Genomic DNA, 12,360 nt, shown 5'->3' with positions numbered 1-12,360 from the left:
ATAATTTTAAATATAAATAAAATAATAATTATATATTTTTTCCTTATGTATTTTTATTAATATTAATACTATTTTTATGATAGTTTAATAATTTCTAAAAATTTGAATTATAAATATATTATTTCTATTAAATATACAGCATTCCTCATATATATTAGTTCTCTTTTTTCTTCTTCCCTCTCACTTTTCTTTCTTCCTTCTTCTTCTTCCCCCTTTTCATTCTGATTTGTATTTGTTTAAATTAAGCCTATTATTTGCATCTGTTTATTGGGCCGTGTGTTAAGAAACACGCTTTTGTATTGGGCCCATTAAAGCCCAATAAGATTTGCACTAATGGTCTTGTGAAATATGTGAATGGTCGATCCAAATCTGTTATCAGTGCTGAATCGATGAATTGAGCTCAGTAAAAGGGGATTTCATCGCCGCAGCACCGCCGTCTTTGGTACTGATTCCCACCGCCGGTGTAACCATTGCCGCCTGTGCCTTTTCATCCTCTCGAGAGCTCGAGCACGTAGGTACATGGCTTATACACCTTATTTCTTGTCTCGATTTCCCTGCTGCAATTTTGTATCAGTGTAATCTTCTGTAGTATCTTTTAACGTTCGATTGATTATTCGGAGAGGCGTGTCTAAGATGTTCGGGAATTGAATTGAATTGAATTTTATATTTTATTTGAATCCTTAGATTAATCCCCAATTTTCGACTTACCTTTTCCGAGCGGGCATTTGTCTGATTATCATTTCGATTGTAGCTGCTGTAGGCTTTGAGAATTGTAGTTTTGTGAATTCCATATTATGCCTCTGGTTAATTAGTTAGGTCAAATTTGGGGATGTCGCTGTTGGTTGATGTCTGATAAATATGCTATTCACTTCAGTGAAGTCTGGTTCAAGATTGAAGGGTATGTTCTTGGTATTTTATGTTTTTGTTTTGTTTTTTTTTTAAGTATGTTTATTATATAACATCACAGTTTTCATTAAAAAAAAAATGCATACAATAACGATTTTTACCTAAAAAAATTTAAAGACAAACCAGAAAAGAACAAATCATGATAAGTGATAATACTATTAGTTTTGGATTTGAACTTACTAGAATGGAAGATTCTGTTTACTTGTGGGATTTTTATCCTGATTTTACTATTTCGATTTTTTTTTCTTTCCAAAAACATCAAATCAAACCCCTATGATTTATTTATTATATTATACAAAAATTTCATTTTACATTCAAAACATCAAAGCAATATATATTTATATCACATCAAATAACTATTTTAGTTCAAAATTTTACTAATCAAAATCAAAACCCAAAATCAAAATCTTACAAGTAAATACACTCGATGTATTTACATGTGTTTTGTGAATGTTTTCAGTATTTTGATTTGATTAGTTTTCTTTGAAAAAAGTAATAATGGTTGGATCATAGATGTGTTTGTTTAAAGTTTTAGTTTGAAACGGATTATGTACAAGTTTAACCGACAATAAAAATAAAATATAAAAAATGGCGTAATTTTGGCTCACGGAGAGAGTATTTTATTTTCCTCTTGTGCAGTGTTTCCATTAGTGAAGAATGGGCGAGAAGAAGAAAGCAGGCGCTATGTTAGTGAAGCTTGTATCGGCAGCAGGGACGGGCTTCTTCTATGTGGTAAAAAAAACCAAGAGGCTCCAAAGCGATAACATCAAGCTCAAGTTTCGCAAATACGACCCTCGAGTGAATCGTCATGTTTTGTTCACCGAGGCAAAGATGAAGTGACCTCAAAGCTCCGACTCCCAAGTACGCGTGTGTGTGTTTCATTGTCGATTTTATATAGTTTTGCTGCTGAAAATGGAGCTCATGCGATGTTTTTGTGGTTTTCGAATCGAATCTTTGGTGCCTTTTTTGGGTATGAATGTTATGTTATTTGCATAGTTGGACATTTGCCAATAAGCTGATTATTGGATTTGTTGTTTGCTGAGAATGGTTTTTGGTTCAGTTTAAGATTATGCTTCAATAGTTGAGCAAAACACAATCTGTTTTTTTTTTTTTTTAGTTTGATTTTATTTTTTATTTTTAATTTTAGTTTTGATTTTAAGAATAGTTTGGATGTGATAATTTTGTTCCAGAAAATAATTTATTTTTATATATGCTGCATACTAAGAAAATTGAAATCAAATTTAAGTGAATGGCGATCAAATTGTTCATCTATTGAAGTTCATTTAGTAGTCTAAAGTGATATAAAGATAGTGTTATGTGAGAAAATACATTGAAAATTATATGACATTTCTATAAAATTTATAGAAATGTTATTAATTAAAAATAATAGTAATAGAAATTTAAAAATAAATTGCGATTTGAATTTGATTCTAATAAATAAATAACTATTAATTAAACTAGCATGATAGCATCTATTCGACTAGATTGATTCATTAGTTTTTTTATGATTTTTTTTATTTCGTATTTTAAAGTAAAAATAAACGCCACAGGTGTGTGTTTTTCTTTGTTTTTAATTCGATAAAATTTGGTTTGAATTTAGTATTGAAATAATATTTTATGGAAAGTTTTATTAGAAAAAATATATATATTCGTAGTAAAATATAAAATTTAAATAGTAAATTTTGGAAAGAAAAAATGTGACAAAAGAAATATACCTGATTTATGGTTCGGCTCCATTGCACCATCATGTGCTAGCATCACATTCATATATATATATATATAACTACATACAACACATCAAATATAATAATACAATCGACAATGAAAAATATGAGATGATACGTTAAAGAGTAATATTTTATTTTTATTTTAAAAATAGAATATATATATATATATATTTCTTCATCTATTTTATTTAAAGTGTGAAAAAAATACAATTAATAACTAACTAATAAAGTATATTAATTAAAATAATTATATGTTATGATTCTAATAACTAAATAATTTAATTAAAATTTTAAAATTATATACAATAAAATTTAAAATATAATTAAAATATATTATTATTAAAAAAATTGAACAAATCATATATAAATGAAAAAGAAACACTTATAGGGAGGAAATGAGGATATCTTTTTATATAATGTTAATTAAAATTATACTTATTTTATTTGTCAGGTTCATATTGCGATTTTTGTTCGCTCATATGTCATATTATTTTTTTAAGAAAATAATTACAAATTTTAATTTTATTTTAAATTTTTTAATTTAAAATTTTTTAGATTTTAATTAAACTAATTATCATCTTAATCTTAAACTAAACTAAGTATATTGGATGAAGAAGAATCTAAACACACCCACCGTCACTTTTCACCGACGATGACGATCTACCTCTGCCTAAAACTATTCGCTGCGACACTGAGGCGTCGGATACGAACCAGACAGAGACCCAAGCAGCTATGAAAGCGACAATGGAGTTATGTTATCTACGTCGGTGGGGCCCAGTTCACGCACCTGCAGTGCGCCTACCCTTCAATTTCCCACTTATACAAGACAATAAAAAGCCCCACCCCTTCTCTACGTATTATTGCTTCTACGTTACGCCCAATTTCCATTTCCCCCTTTCTTCTTCTTCGTTTCTTCTCAATCTTCATCGACGATGGAAAACGCTAAATCAACTCAAGTTTCTCGTGATCCAGACGCAGCAGCCATGGAAGCACCTCCACCGGAAGCGCCACAGGTTAGTTAGCATTTATTTCCTGCAGAATTGGATCCTTTATTTAATTTGTTGCTGAGAATTGAAGAGATGTGACTTATAAACAGCATTTATATTCGTTTGCTACTGTTAAATTTTATATGAATTTTCGATCGAGGTTTTCCGCCATTGTTATGTACTAGTGAACATTTTGTGTATATAGTCACTTTTTCTGCTGTTTAATTAAGATTAATGAATGATGTTCGTAGAAGCATTTAGAGGAATGTTGATGGACAAGTTTGCATTTACTTTCACTCATTTGTTCATCTTTGAAGATGAACATTGATGGATATTAGGTGTGTTTGATTTTTTTTTGTTGATGTTTGTACTCTTTTGGATTTCAAAATTTTAGTGAACTTTGGCGTTTGGATCAGTTGTTGACACTCTTTTCGGATTGAAAATTGTATAATATTCCTTTAGTTCCTCCTATGGTGTCGCATTTTCGTTTCCGCAATTAATTATTTTACTAATATAATTTTAGTTATTTATTAATCGTACATCTCCTAAATTTTTGTGTCTTTGAGTATCTGTGACACGGTAGATGGAAGGAGTAAAAGTGAGGCTCGGTATAGATAGAAAGTTTTGGAAAATATCGGGAATAGTAAACAAAATAGTGAATTTGATACATATTTTGATAGATAAAATATATAATATATTTGATGTGATATTTTATTGAAAAATTAACTATTAGACGAAAAATTAAGAAACTTTTCGAAAATATCGGAAATAATAAAAAATTGCGGATTTAAATGTGAGATGGAAAAAAAATATATTTGATCGTGATATTTTATTGAAAAATTTATTGTTGATGAAAATTGAAATTTATATACTATGTTTTGATGTTGTCAGCAACGGTAAATTGGATGCTTAGATTTGTTGTCGAATTTATTTTGGGATTCGAAGAACTTGGTCAAATAGACGTTGTTAGAAGTTTCGAAAAACTTTGACATTTGATATGATATTTCGTTAGATGAAAATAATATTTGATGCCATATTATTTTTTTGAAAAAGTTACTGTATCGATGAATAGTATAAAAAGTTGTAAAAATTCTATGTAGAACTAAGACTTAGGCATTGATATTGTGATCTGCATTGCACAAAGTGTGCATCTGACGGCAGGGAATCGGAAAATGCATTTGCAAGTTCAGGGCCGAGTGCTCGACGATTGGATTTGTCCCTTCAAATACCTCCGAGGCCTACGGCCATTTTAGGAAGCCATCTCCGATCGCCGGGATTTTTAAAGGCATTGAGCTTCAAAAAGAGGACTGCTGCTGCCGACAGTGAAAGAAGTTCTCTTCTTTGTTCGGATGCTAAGGTGACTCTCGAAAGCCCTCCGGTTTTGAACTTGATATGGAATAGGTGTGCTTCACTTCCCGTGACGCCAGCCTCGAACTTGTCCCCTCAAGTTGCTCAGCCGGCGTCTGCCAGGACACATAGTGAAAAGCAACGGGTACACTTCTCATCGATCATCTTTGATTTCTTTGAGTTTTCTTTTGAGAGTAGTTTGATTTGATAATTTGGATTTAATGGTGGATTTTAAAGTAAGAGGTTTGAATTATCTCTTCTTTGAAATACGCCCTCGTCCCGTGTACGATGACTCCTTTAGTTAGAACACAGATAATAAAATTTGATGTAATACAAATAAGTAAAAATATATATTTATTTATTTATATTTAACTTAAAAATTAATTTTATAAAAAAAAATAGGAGTGTTAAAAATAGATAAAAAAATATTTATTTATTAAAGAGAAAGACAAAAATAATAGATAAAAAAATATTTATTTATTAAAGAGAAAGACAAAAATAAAGGGGTTTTGAGTGGTTTACTTTTAAAATGTTAAAAAATTTAATTAAACTAATTTATATTTGTTAATTATGTTTAAGATAAATAAATTTACATACAAAGTGGTATCTTTTATGAGAGTGACAAAAAAAGAAAAAATGTTATTTGTGACGGGTCGGAGATAGTACTTCATAATTAAAATATGTTTAACTGTAGGAAGTATATGAAATGAGCTTGAAATTGGTACCTAATTTGGAAATTTGAAATCTACGAAATTAATGAATTTGATGGAGTCATTTGAAATATGTTTAATACAAATCAATCCCTCAAACCAATTGGGGAGGTTAATTGTATCGAATCCTCTCTTAATCAACAATTCCGAATCATTTATAGTAAACATCTTTTTAGTATAGAGAGTAAAAAGTTTATCTAAAGATCATTCTATGAATGAAATAAATCGCAGGCGAGCGCGGCTCAAAGTAGTGTTTCGAGGTCGCTCTCTGTGCCCGGAAGGAACTATTTCATTGTGCGATCGACATCTTTTGCCTCCAATGAGAATCATGGCCAAGATTCTGAAATAGGTATGTTTCAAATTTTGACTAACTTATAGTCTCAATGCTTCTTATGCCCCTATTGCTGTTGGTAGAGTTGTTATTCGAGTAGAGTCGAGTATCTAACTTTCAAAGTAGCCAATTTGAAACTTGACCTCATTAGAAATATTTTGTAGTCAAGCTTGAGCTTATATACATTAAAAATATAATGAAATTTTAATAAAAATGGTAAAAAGTATACTCCCTCCCTCAGAAATGTATGCATTCATTTACTTAAGAATATTGATATTTTCGTGAATAATATATACTGTGTAACAGTGTATTGATTTAAATGAATTTTTTTTAAACTCTAATTACGATCGATAGAAAATGCTATGATTGTAATTTTAAATGAAATGTAAAGTTTTATCAATGTGTGACGACTACAATTACCAAATTAGGAAACAAATACATTGTGGACAACCTAAAATTGTGAAAATGAATAATTATACCCGAGGGAGTAGGTAGCTTTGGTTCATGTTTATGTTTTGTGTTTAGATAGCGGTCTGCTGTGATGTTTTATAAAAGAAAATATATATATATCATGTGGATTGTATAGTACAAAGTGAAAGCTTATATATTCTAAAATACATGTGATGTTAGATATTTTAGCTTAATGAAAAAATAGGTTTATCATCTTACTATGTTTCGTCAAACCGAGTTAAAGACTCGATCTTAAGCTCGACTTGTTTTTATGATTAACTAGCCAAGCTTTCTAGTAGCTCAACTAGCAAAACCGCTCTTGTTTTCGGCTCGACTAAGTAGTGTTTGAACCGGCTATCTTGCTTGTGGCAAGTTAGGTGAAATAACTTCTGTCCCGGCCCCCGTCCACGAGGATCACGAGATTCCTGAGGAGGAAGCAATCTGTCGAATTTGTATGGATACATGTGAAGAGAGGAACACACTAAAGATGGAATGCTCTTGTAAAGGAGCCCTAAGGTTAGTGCACGAAGATTGTGCCGTAAAATGGTTTAGTATCCGGCGCAGTCGACTATGTGAAGTCTGTGGGAAAGAAGTCTCAAACTTACCGGTCACTTTGCTTCGAGTGGAAACTCGAAACTTTACGGAACAGAACCACCAGAGGTCAAACAGGTGGCATCTTCGATCCCAGCATGATGTTCTTTTCGTGCGCGCATTGATATATATATATATATATAGGTTTGCGGTGACTGCCCCTAATGGGTTTTTACGATATTTTTTTTCATCATATTTTATCGCAGCCCATGGCAAGATTTTGTCGTGCTCGTGTTGATCAGCACGATATGCTACTTCTTCTTCATCGAGCAGCTATTGGTAAGATTTTACGCGATGAAATTCATGAATATGTTGGGTTTTTGTGTATATATATAGTGTGTTGTCGTTGCAGATCGAGGATATGAAAAATCAAGCCCTTATAATTGCTGCGCCGTTTTCTTTCACATTAGGTGTTTTGGGAGCGATGCTTGCGGTCATTTTAGGTATACATATATATATATATATACATACACATGATTAGTCGAGAAAGTTTAAAGCAATTTACTCTTGGAAATAATACGAATTCATTCATTTGCAGCTCTACGAGAGTACATATGGAGTTATGCGGCACTTGAGTTTGTACTTGTGACTTCGATTCTCTATGTTTTCTACAATATGGTGAGATAAATTCCTTGATTATCAATAGTTCTTCGTATTTTTTTTTAAAACCCACACACACATCTGTGATCGAATCCGTGACCTTACCTCGTACCGGGAATTTCAACCACTAGACATGTAAAACAAACGAATAGTTCGCGAGCTTGGCTCGGTTCAGTTCGTTAAAAGCTTGTTTGTTAAACTAAATGAGCCGAATACGAACATAAATTTTAACTCGTTATGTTTACGAACGAACGCTCATTAATTAGGTCACCTACAAGGTCTTGGCCAACAATTCTTCTTGTTGTCTACAAAACAACGAGACACATCTAATGCTAATGCTCACTCTAGAAATTTGTGCTTTAGTTAATAATCTCCTCGCGCAAGACCTTAGTTTTTACTTGATTCGATCTAATTGTATTCCTTTTGGTTTTGTAGGTTCGCTTAGCGCCTGTATATGCTATCTTGATTTCATCGGTGTTGGGATTGGGACTCGCCGGTTTGATTAACACGGCGTATTTGAAATTGTACTATTGGTGCACTCGAGAGTCTCAAGCTTCGAGCCCCGTATAGTTCAGTTCAACCTAGAGAGATTGGGACAAGAATACTTGGTCCGGTTTTAGGTACACGGTCGTTCGGGTATGTTTGGTTTTGTATTTAAATCGTAGCTAAATATGATCTTTGTGAAAGAAAATGATATATTATAAAAAAAATTGTAAAGAGTATATAATAAAAAAAATAATCGAAAGAAGAACTAAGCTTTTGTTTTACAACTCTATATAGATGTCAAAGTATTTTATGGCTGGCTATATAGTAAAAAGTTTAGCGTACATAGTGTTTTATGAAAAAAAATATATTCCTTCCATTTTATGAGTTAACTCAAGTATTTATTTCCAATTAAATACATTGAATCGAGACAGGAGTATGTGGTGGTGTATTTTAATAAGTGTTTAATTCTTTATTGAAAATTGTTATAAAAGGTTGAATTGAATACAATTAATATTTTTTTTATTAATAAATATGAATATATTTATTTTTAAAAATATAAAAATAGAAATAAAAAATCATAAGTATACTTTACCTTAAAATATATTTGAAAATAAAAATCGATAATAAATTGCAAGGAGAACAAACTGAGAGAATTATGAATATGCGGACTGGTTATTACTATCAAGGCATAATAGCGTGGGTGGGTGGGTTGGGATCACCGCCCCCTACGCCCTTCATGCCCCCTCGACCCGCCCATAAAGGACATATATTACAATATATGATATTTTTTTTATTAAAAACAGAAATAGGAATAATCTTCTATAACAATAGAAAAAAAATGAAATGTTAATAAAAACTTGAATGACAAAAGAAATTATTATTTTTACATATTTTCTCAAAATTATAAATTTATTTTCTATTTCAGTATTTCGATATGAAAATTATAGAAATTATAAGATATAAATTTTGATATACAGTCATTCCACCATAAGCAAAGAATAGTTGATAAAACTTTGGATAGAACATAAAACATTAATAGATCAAACACAAACTGGTTCAGAGACAAAAACCAGCATCTTAGAGCAACTGGCTAAATCAATGCATCCATTCTAGAAAGGAAGGGGAAAGAAAAAAGTCATAATCAATCACACAAAGCCAAACGAAAGATATGTTCGAAAAAACTTATCGGTACTAGTCGAGGGGAGGCCGCAGCTTCAACACTTCTTCTCCATGAGCTTCTCGATGAGTTCGGCTGCTTCTTTAACAGTGGTGATGCTCTGGGCGCTGTCCTCCTCCACAGAAATATCGAACTCCTCTTCAAGTCCCATCACAATCTCAACCTAATTTGGTCGCAATGTAATTGTCAGTCAAATATTTTCAAGAAAAACGATCAAAATAACCAATCCCTTATTTTTACAAGACTCTCATTTGTGGAATCAGAATAGGGTAAAAGTTGAAAGTATCCATGAAAGTTTGTGGCGCAATTCATTACAAGCGTACAAAGAATTGTCCCTCTACATATCAATATTGCGTTTGGTGATATTAATATAGAATGACCGACTAATCAAGCAAAGCTAGGACATTCTTCATCAAACTTAAAAATATCAATGAACAAATGACATGTTGTCTTATTATTCACCAGCTCGATTGCTTCTGTTTGTTAAGAAGAGATCGTTAAAAGTGGATTATTGTATTCTAACCGTACCAAAAGTATAAATTGACCAAATATACAATCAGCATATATCTATATAGAATGCATTAAATTGAAGAATAACATTAGACGATATGACAAAGTATGTGAAAACACTAATTATAGCAAGAAAAAAGAACATTACCGTATCAAGAGAATCAGCACCAAGTGCAGAAAATTTGGACTCTCCATTGACATCACGATCCTCAGGAAGAGCAAGTTGTTTCCTCACAATTTCACAGACCTTGTCAATAGTCTCTGGTTTAGCCTATTCAGTAGAACAATCACACTTAATCAGTAATATCATCAACATCGATAAATCTGCAACGAAACAAAGTTACATTGCCAGAACTTCACTTAATGTAGATAACAAAATACTGAAAAACTGAATTTCGAGCTAAGAAAACATATTCATAACAAACAGAATACATACTGCGCAGGCCACTTGGTAACGAAGTGTTGGCAACTTATATGATGGGAATGTCTTCCCACCAAATGAAAGTGAAGCCTTCCTCATATTCGAAACCTGCCAAAAATACAATTACATGACACTAGAACCACAGGAACGCAATTGATTAAACCACATTGAGGATCTAAAACAACATGAAACACAACTAAATGCGCTGTGCAGTTATATATATATATATATATATAGTAGTTTAGACAAGTTAAAATATTCTACAACAAACTACACATTTAGGCATATTTTTTACGGAAAAACAGTTAAAAGTATAATAGAACACATGGTCAAAGTATACAAGCAAATTGAAAATGAAAGCGAATAATCTGGAGATTATCGTAACTTCATTCCAACAGTAGATCGGAAAATCAAAGCTCAAAGATCCTATAACCAAATCAAAAGAGCTGGATTCCGAAGATAATTTCAATCATTAACCGCTCCGCAGCTGTCACAAGCGAAGAACAAAGTAATACGGCGAACAAAACAAATCTCCAATATAAATAAGAACTTCACGACTAAGACATCAGGTAGTACTAAAAGCCAAAAGCTCAACATCTGGAAATGGAAATCAGATAGCGACTACGACTAAAGGTCACAGATCAAAACAAAACAAACATCAAGCATCAGCCAAAAAACAGTAAATCAAAATAAATCGACGAAGAGTAGAGCTCGGTCTTACCTGGTCTTGCTTGAACGAGCAAGTGACAGCGGAGAATGAAAGAGATGATGCAGTAAAAGACGCCATTGGCAATCAAATCGACGAAATGAGCAGAGAGATTAGATCTGAGAATCGCTAGAAGGGCAGTGAAGACGGTGGCGGAGAATACAAAGAGTGTGATGCTCGTGCAGCGATTTGCGTGCTTGCTCTGCAGATGCCCTGCCGTTATATATATATAGCACAGTTTAGCTTCCTCGCTTGTATCGACACAGGTGGGCCGTTAGATGAGAATTTAGTGGGCTTTTGGGCCGTTGGATTAGAAATTTGACATACGGTGGTTTGTTAACAATTTTATGATGATAGGATTAATAAAAAAATACCATACATATATACACATTTATATATCTAGTATAAAATATTAATTTTCCTCATTCAATTTTTCTTTTTTTCACTTTACTCAAATACGAAAACTAAAATATAGTTAACTTATTTTTAACACTATAATTCGATGAATAATTTATTCAATTTATTTAATTTTGAAAGATCTAACGCCGAACTCATTCATACATAAGTTGTCCAAAATTTGTCCAACTTCTAGGTATCACACCTATTCTAAAGTACTATTTTGTAGTTTTATAGTAAAGTAGATATTAATAATATTTTGTATTTAATATTTTTGGCATTTGATTTTATAAATAAATTAATTTGAGGGTAATAGTATATTTATAATTTAAATAAAAATTAAGGATATTTGATATTAATGTGATTATTTTTATTAAAATAAAAAATACATATTTTTTTAAAGAGACGTACGAAAATAATAAAAAAAGTATTTTGAGTTAAAACTATTAATATAAATTGTGTTTGGATGGTATAAAATAATCAAATGAATATTTTAAGCATACAAATCAAATTATATACCACTTCATATATGATATGTTGATATGAGCCAAAACATACTTTAATGGATATATAGTATCATTTTAGCTGATTTATACATAAAATAAAAATATTTTAAAAAATATATAAAAAATTTAATGAGATGAGTGAAAATTTTAAATTAGAATTAATATAAAATACTCAACATATTTGAAAAAAAAAACAAATATATATTTGATTTTTTAGTTTTTAATGTAAATTTTAATTTGAAGAATGATTTAGATACATATTTATGTAGTAATATATCTTTATTAAAAATTTATGCAAATTGCATAATAGAATATCAAGACCAAACACAATTTAAAAAAAAAAAACTTTTGTAGATCAAATGGTGAGACATTCCTCACTTGAAGACTAAGTTTTGAATTTGATTTTAAATGTGTGTTCGAGTTCAGTGAAATACTCATCGGATGCATGAGTAAATCTATGTGGGGGTAAATGAAAAAAAAAATATAAATGGAGTTTATGTTTATATTTTT

General features: G+C 31.1%; 3 protein-coding genes across 4 annotated transcripts; 2 read left to right on the top strand and 1 right to left on the bottom strand.

Annotated features, from left to right (window-relative positions):
- The first annotated feature begins 366 nt into the window (after nucleotides 1–366).
- Nucleotides 367–1,976, top strand: LOC127249633 (uncharacterized). 2 transcript variants are annotated; one of them, XM_051272552.1, is made up of 2 exons: nucleotides 367–511; nucleotides 1,546–1,976. In XM_051272552.1, the coding sequence occupies exon 2, from the start codon at nucleotides 1,564–1,566 to the stop codon at nucleotides 1,744–1,746; it is 183 nt and encodes a 60-aa protein (XP_051128509.1). In that variant the 5' UTR covers nucleotides 367–511; nucleotides 1,546–1,563; the 3' UTR covers nucleotides 1,747–1,976. The 2 variants fall into 2 exon arrangements, with proteins under 2 accessions (XP_051128509.1, XP_051128503.1); XM_051272546.1 differs by having other exon boundaries at nucleotides 367–515; nucleotides 1,546–1,951.
- A 1,335-nt stretch (nucleotides 1,977–3,311) lies between these two features.
- On the top strand, nucleotides 3,312–8,507 carry LOC127249616 (uncharacterized). Its single transcript, XM_051272521.1, has 8 exons — nucleotides 3,312–3,646; nucleotides 4,764–5,111; nucleotides 5,908–6,025; nucleotides 6,835–7,126; nucleotides 7,255–7,327; nucleotides 7,401–7,491; nucleotides 7,587–7,666; nucleotides 8,084–8,507. Exons 1-8 carry the CDS (start codon nucleotides 3,566–3,568, stop codon nucleotides 8,216–8,218), a joined length of 1,218 nt encoding a protein of 405 aa, XP_051128478.1. The 5' UTR covers nucleotides 3,312–3,565; the 3' UTR covers nucleotides 8,219–8,507.
- Nucleotides 8,508–9,133: 626 nt separating this feature from the next.
- Nucleotides 9,134–11,156, bottom strand: LOC127249623 (acyl carrier protein 1, chloroplastic-like). Its single transcript, XM_051272534.1, has 4 exons — nucleotides 10,964–11,156; nucleotides 10,258–10,350; nucleotides 9,970–10,092; nucleotides 9,134–9,474 (listed from the first exon to the last, which is right to left on the bottom strand). The coding sequence occupies exons 1-4, from the start codon at nucleotides 11,027–11,029 to the stop codon at nucleotides 9,349–9,351; spliced, it is 408 nt and encodes a 135-aa protein (XP_051128491.1). The 5' UTR covers nucleotides 11,030–11,156; the 3' UTR covers nucleotides 9,134–9,348.
- Between the last annotated feature and the right edge of the window lie 1,204 nt (nucleotides 11,157–12,360).

The sequence above is a fragment of the Andrographis paniculata genome, unplaced genomic scaffold (assembly GCF_009805555.1).
Source record: "Andrographis paniculata isolate CXL003 unplaced genomic scaffold, ASM980555v1 Contig11END, whole genome shotgun sequence".
Taxonomy (NCBI): Eukaryota; Viridiplantae; Streptophyta; class Magnoliopsida; order Lamiales; family Acanthaceae; genus Andrographis; species Andrographis paniculata.
Note: the sequence above shows the minus strand (reverse complement) of the source record. Positions and strands in the feature narration are given on the sequence as shown.

Coding starts and splice junctions, on each gene's coding strand:
- LOC127249633 (XM_051272552.1), top strand. CDS start 1,564: ATGGGCGAGAAGAAGAAAGCAGGCGCTATGTTAGTGAAGCTTGTATCG.
- LOC127249616 (XM_051272521.1), top strand. CDS start 3,566: ATGGAAAACGCTAAATCAACTCAAGTTTCTCGTGATCCAGACGCAGCA. Junction 6,026..6,834: donor TGGCCAAGATTCTGAAATAG/GTATGTTTCAAA, acceptor GTGGCAAGTTAG/GTGAAATAACTTCTGTCCCG. Junction 7,328..7,400: donor TCTTCATCGAGCAGCTATTG/GTAAGATTTTAC, acceptor TTGTCGTTGCAG/ATCGAGGATATGAAAAATCA.
- LOC127249623 (XM_051272534.1), bottom strand. CDS start 11,029: ATGGCGTCTTTTACTGCATCATCTCTTTCATTCTCCGCTGTCACTTGC. Junction 10,351..10,963: donor GCTCGTTCAAGCAAGACCAG/GTAAGACCGAGC, acceptor TATTTTTGGCAG/GTTTCGAATATGAGGAAGGC. Junction 9,475..9,969: donor GTGCTGATTCTCTTGATACG/GTAATGTTCTTT, acceptor CGACCAAATTAG/GTTGAGATTGTGATGGGACT.